Consider the following 6,000-nt stretch of genomic DNA (forward strand, 5'->3'; position numbering starts at 1 on the left):
TACAATTGCCTGAGCCGGGTTTAGTATGGTACTAACTCACGAACACGCACTGCGAATTGATACTTGCTGATGAATATAATACGTGAAGTGTAATAATACACAAATTCAATCACTATAAAATATGTCGATCTAGTAAAACTGTTCAGCATGAACTCATTCGTTTCTTTTGATCGGTATACAAAGCCAACATTTCAATAGGAGCTGCCTTCAGATAATATGCTTTCGAATGTTCTGCTACGGAAGTTAAAGATTTCTAAACATAAATAAATTGCCTGTGACTCTAGCCACCTATCTTAAGCTATTCGAAACACATGACCAGGCATGGCCATGCACATTCTCTTACACCGCTTGGCGCAACATTTAATTTACGTTTTTTTTTCCTCGGACGTTGAGAGAATCGAACAAGCATTCCGTTAAGCCCTTAACGAACATAGGCTCAGTTAAACTCCTTCGTTCTAGATGCGTTGCTGTATTTTGCACTACAGATGTTCTAAAACACGCTGCGGGCAATCACCCTCAGGGAGCTTTTATATGACTTGTAGTGAATAAAGTTATTCGTAAATATTAGCTGACAGTACTAAAGAAGAATGACGCAATGATTTTATGGCGAGCCATCAACACCAAGTTAACAATGACAACGTTGGACCTTCCCCGCACTGCAGCCAACTGGCCCACGTCAGAGGCCATCCTTATTTCCAACTACGAAATTTTCATTACGAAACGTTATCATCCGGTAAATGGACTAAAGTAATCACAGCGTTGACGCACTTTTTTTTTCAAGTTTGAATAACGCGAAACGTACGTACAGACACGGTGTCAAGAAATAATTGCGCCAAATATAGAAATCTGTGTCATTGAGACTTCGAACCAATGGTGAAGTTAGTGTACATATTTTTAACTTTCTTTGAATGAATGAATATGTGTTGTTTAGTGGCGCAAGGGCCAGATATGGCCAAAGCGCGCCAAGACAGTGTTATTGGTTTTGCGGTGGAATGATGAGTTCTGTGAAGTTGATATGACGAGGCTGTAAAGGAGCCTAAAAACAGTCGCTGTAAATTGCGTAATTTTACCTGCAATAAGATTAGGGTGATGACTAATGATCAGTACTATGAGCCTTACACTGGAGTGCGGAAGAATATGATACGCAGAACATGTAAGATGCAAAAATTAGCTAGAGCACAACTGCCTCACCAGAGCCCTTAAAACACAAGAGCCTGGAGGCATGTGCTATGCAGTACAACTATCCCAGCGGCATCCTCTAAAGAGAGGAAGAGCTACGAATGTATGTGACTAATTACATGTAAGACCACATCTCTGAGGAAACCTAGGACTGTGTCTGTATTAAAAAGCGGTTCTGGATCAAGAAACATTGCAGGATGGAGAGGAATGTGCTGCCGGTCTGCTAAGGAAAAATGTCTCTTTCTCTCAGATTCGGCTTCCCGACACTCCAGGAGGACGTGGAGTACGGTCAGCCTCTCCCCGCATCTCCCACAGGTTGGAGGGTCATTTCCGGTGAGTAAAAAGTTATGGGTGCCAAATGTGTGTCCTATTCTGAGACGACAGAACAGGGCATCTGCTTGGTGGGAATTTGTAGTAGAGGGCCAGAATCCTAATTGTGGCTTTATCAGGTGGAGCTTATTATCCGTTTCCGCGTCCCACATTCGTTGCAAGTGGTCTCGCAGCTTCCTTCGCAAGAAAGGCCTCAGATCTGTGACAGGCACCTCAGCGGTAGGGTTAGCGGCTCTCGATGCGATTGACGTGGTCATATCGTCCGCCAGAACGTTACCCTCGATGCTCCTATGGCCAGGCACCCAACATAAATTGATATGCTGGTTAGATATGTACGCTTTACACAAGACGGAATATAGTTCGTTAAGTACTGGATTTTTGTTTCTACAGAGTGTCATCAAGGCCTTCATGACGCTTAGGGAGTCTGTATACATCGCTGATTTTTGAAGTTTTCATTTTCTTATATGCTTCACAGAAGACAGTAATGCGTAGGCCTCGGCCGTAAAGATACTTGTTTCCGGATGCAGTACACCATACTCTGAGAAGGATGGGCCGACGGCAGCATGGGGCACCCCAGCATTTGACTTCGAAGCGTCTGTGTAAAACTCTGCGCAAGAGTGCTTGTGCTGGAGTTCTAGAAATTACATTCGGATTTCGACCTCTGTTGAGTGTTTTGTTACTTCTAAAAAGGATATGTCATATTCTATCAACTGACACTCCCAAGGTGGTAACAGCTTGGTTGGATGCATTAGGCGAAGCTCGAGGAGTGGGACATGCATTTCATCCCTAAGCTCCCTCACACGAAGCGAAAATGGCTGTCTTAAAGAGGACGGTTATGAAAAAGTGTAGTACACGCCATATCGTTAACAGTGTTAAAACATGGATGCTGATGATTGGAATGTATTTTCAGGAAATATGTAAGGCTGATGTAAGTTCTGTGTAGATGGAGTGACCATTCATTTGATTCTGCGTATAAGCTTTCAGCATTTGATTCTGTCGAAACCTCAGCAGTCATGGAGGCATTACGGAATCAGGGTGTAGACGAGCCGTATGTAAAAATACTGACAGATATCTATAGCGGCTCCACAACCACCATAGTCCTCCATAAAGAAAGCAACAAAATCCCAATAAAGAAAGGCGTCAGGCAGGGAGATACGATCTCTCCAATGCTATTCACAGCATATTTACAGGAGGTATTCAGAGACCTGGATTGGGAAGAATTGGGGATAAAAGTTAATGGAGAATACCTTAGTAACTTGCGATTCGCTGATGATATTGCCTTGCTTTGTAAGTCAGGGGACCAATTGCAATGCATGCTCACTGATCTGGAGAGGCAAAGCAGAAGAGTGGGTCTCAAAATTAATCTGCAGAAAACTAAAGTAATGTTTAACTGTCTCGGAAGAGAACAGCAATTTACAATAGGTAGCGAGGCACTGGAAGTGGTAAGGGAATACAATCTACTTAGGGCAAGTAGTGACGGCGGATCCGGATCATGAGACGGAAATAATCAGAAGAATAAAAATGGGCTGGGGTGCGTTTGGCAGGCATTCTCAGATCATGAACAGTAGGTTGCCGTTATCCCTTAAGAGAAAAGTGTATAATAGCTGTGTCTTACCAGTACTCACCTACGGGGCAGAAACATGGAGGCTTACGAAAAGGGTTCTACTCAAATTGAGGACGACGCAACGAGCGAATGATAGGTGTAACGTTAAGGGATAAGAAAAGAGCAGATTGGGTGAGAGAACAAACGCGAGTTAATGACATCTTAGTTGAAATCAAGAAAAAGAAATGGGCATGGGCAGGACATGTAATGAAGAGGGAAGATAGCCGATGGTCATTAAGGGTGACGGACTGGATTCCAAGGGAAGGGAAGCGTAGCAGGGGGCGGCAGAAAGTTAGCTGGGCGGATGAGATTAAGATGTTTGCAGGGACGGCATGGCCACAATTAGTACATGACCGGGGCTGTTGGAGAAATATGGCAGAGGCCTTTGCCCTGCAGTGGGCGTAACCAGGCTGATGATGATGATGATGATGATGATGATGATAAGCTTTCAATAGGGCTTGTCCTGAAAGCGCCAACGGCTACGCAGATACCTAGATGGTGGATAGGATCTAGAATCTTTAGTGCGTTCGGAGCGGCAGAGTTATACACGACGGCACCATAGTCCAATCGGGATCGAATTAGGCTATTAAAAACATTCATCAGATTCTTCCTGTCGCTACCCCACGTTGTGTGGGATAGAATTTTAAGTAAGTTCATTGTCCTTAGACATTTTTCTTTAAGATAGTTAATGTGCTGAATAAAAGTAAGCTTGGAGTCAAGTATAATACCTAGAAATTTGTGTTCTTTGTTGATAGGTATTTGATGTCCACACAGTTGAACACAAGGATCTGGAACCAGGCCTCTCTTTCTAGTAAAAAGAACACAAGAACTTTTGTGGGGGTTGATTTTAAATTCGTTTTCTCTGCCCACTTAAAAACCTTGTTCAAGCCCTGCTGCACCTGTCTCTCGCATACTGCGAGGTTACAAGATTTAAAGCCGATTTGAATGTCGTCCACGTAGACAATAAAGAATGGCAGGTGGTAATGAAGCACGAAGCGTGTTCAACTTCACGATAAAGAGCGTACAACTAAGCTCGCCTCCCTGGAGTACACCTGTTTCTTGTGTGAAAGGTCGCGACAATACGGTATCGATTTTCACGCGGAAGATGCAATTCGACAAATAGCTTTCAATTATTGTCAACATATTTTCACAGATGCCAATTCCCGACAAGTCTCGCAAGATGCCGTAACGCCATGCTGTGTCATACGCCTTCTCTATGTCAAGGAATATTGACAGGAAAAACTGTTTATGTACATATGCATCACGAATATATCCTTCAATACGTACAAGATGATCTGTTGTCGACCGGCCTTCTCTGAAGCCACACTCATAGGAATCAAGTATATTGTTGAGTTCAAGGAAATGCATGAGTCTCCGATTAGTCATTTTTTTAAAAAGCTTAGACATGCAGCTTGCAAGCGCTATCGGGCGACAGCTTGCCGCCAAGGATGGGTCTTTCCCCTGCTTCAAAACAGGGACCACAATTGCTTTTTTCCATGTGTGTGGAAGGTATCCAGTAGCCCAAATAGTGTTGAAGAGTGCGAGTTGTGTAACTTGTGTGTGAGTGTGCAAGTCCTTGATCATGTCATACATGACTCGGTCAGATCCCGGTGCAGTGCTCTTGCATGAGATCAAGGAAGCTCTTAACTCGGAAATACTGAATGGCCGGTTATACGCTTCGTCATGTCTGAATTTACGTACAAATGGCTTAAGTTCTTCTATTTAGTTGTATTTAAGGAATGATTCAGAATAGTGTATTGAGCTCTACACACGCTCAAAGTGTTTCCCAAGAGAGTCTGCCTGCTCTTGCAAGATATCCCCTTGGTCATTCTTCAGAGGCAACAGATGGATGTGTTGCCCTTGTAGCTTTCTCAAGCCATTCCACACTTTTGCCTCCTGTGTGTATGAATTAATGCCGGAGAGGAACCTCACCCAGCTTTCTCTCTTTGCCTGTGGTCGTGTCCGCCTTCCCTGAGATTTAATTTGTTTAAAGTGAATTAGATTTTCGGCGTTAGGCGATCTGCGCAATACGCCCCATGCCTTGCTCTGTATCTTTCGTGCCTCTCTACAGTCTTCGTTCCACCAAGGAACACGTCTTTTTAGTGAACCACCATTCGTCTGTGGAATAAACTTCTCAGTTGAATCAATAATAAACGCGGTAAAATATGCAATGTCACAATATATAGTAAAATTATTTAACTTTCCTTGTGCGATATCATAGATGGATTGGGAAATGTTAAATATGAAATGAAGATTTACCTGCGTAGGAGAATTGGAAAAGTTGCAGGAGGAAGAGGGCGGAAAGCGTCGTTAGCGGGTCCATGCTCAGCAGAAGTGCCTCTGAACACGTCTGTTTACCCTTCACAAAAGAAACGGTGAGAAGTTTGGCCTGATTTATACTATGGACCCAAACAGCCTCATATTGTTTGCGGCACCACTCGGGTTTACGACGATGACAAAGGACGAGAAAGTTCTCCTTCACATCACCGACGTGGAGAGAAACTGAAAGGTGATTGTTCTCATGACGCCACATATGAGCACTTAAAGCTAAAGAAAGCGCCACGGTTGTGCTGACGGCATTCACCTATTCTGCGGATGTCACGTGTCTCACATGCAACAGGCGCTATCCTTATATCGAATTGTTTGCAGAAGACCCTGGATAAAAAACAGGAGGCTGATCTTCAGTAGAGTGTGCGCTGCAGTAGAATCTTGCTTTGACGCTCTTAGGCAACATGCGTTAAGTAATCGGTGAGCTTTAGCGATATGTGGGAGGCGACATAAAATGTTCAGTTCTTTTTTAGGAGCTGTAGTGGGTCATCCTCATCATTCTCAAGGATTACCCAAAAACGGGCAACTAGTGAATAACTAAAAAAACAGAGTAAATCCAA

The 6,000-nt window shown here is 43.6% G+C and overlaps 1 protein-coding gene across 2 annotated transcripts in view; it reads right to left on the reverse strand.

Annotated features, from left to right (window-relative positions):
- Positions 1-5,534, reverse strand: part of LOC142564558 (venom metalloproteinase antarease TserMP_A-like) — a 44,379-nt gene extending 38,845 nt beyond the window's left edge. Inside the window, exon 1 of one of the 2 annotated variants that reach the window (XM_075675601.1) lies at positions 5,372-5,534. In XM_075675601.1, the coding sequence (XP_075531716.1) occupies positions 5,372-5,435 (64 nt within the window). In that variant the 5' untranslated portion in view covers positions 5,436-5,534. The remainder of the gene's footprint in view (positions 1-5,371) is intronic. The other variant, XM_075675599.1, reaches the window with a different exon arrangement.
- Between the last annotated feature and the right edge of the window lie 466 nt (positions 5,535-6,000).

This window comes from Dermacentor variabilis, chromosome 11 (genome assembly GCF_050947875.1).
Source record: "Dermacentor variabilis isolate Ectoservices chromosome 11, ASM5094787v1, whole genome shotgun sequence".
NCBI classification, from domain to species: Eukaryota; Metazoa; Arthropoda; class Arachnida; order Ixodida; family Ixodidae; genus Dermacentor; species Dermacentor variabilis.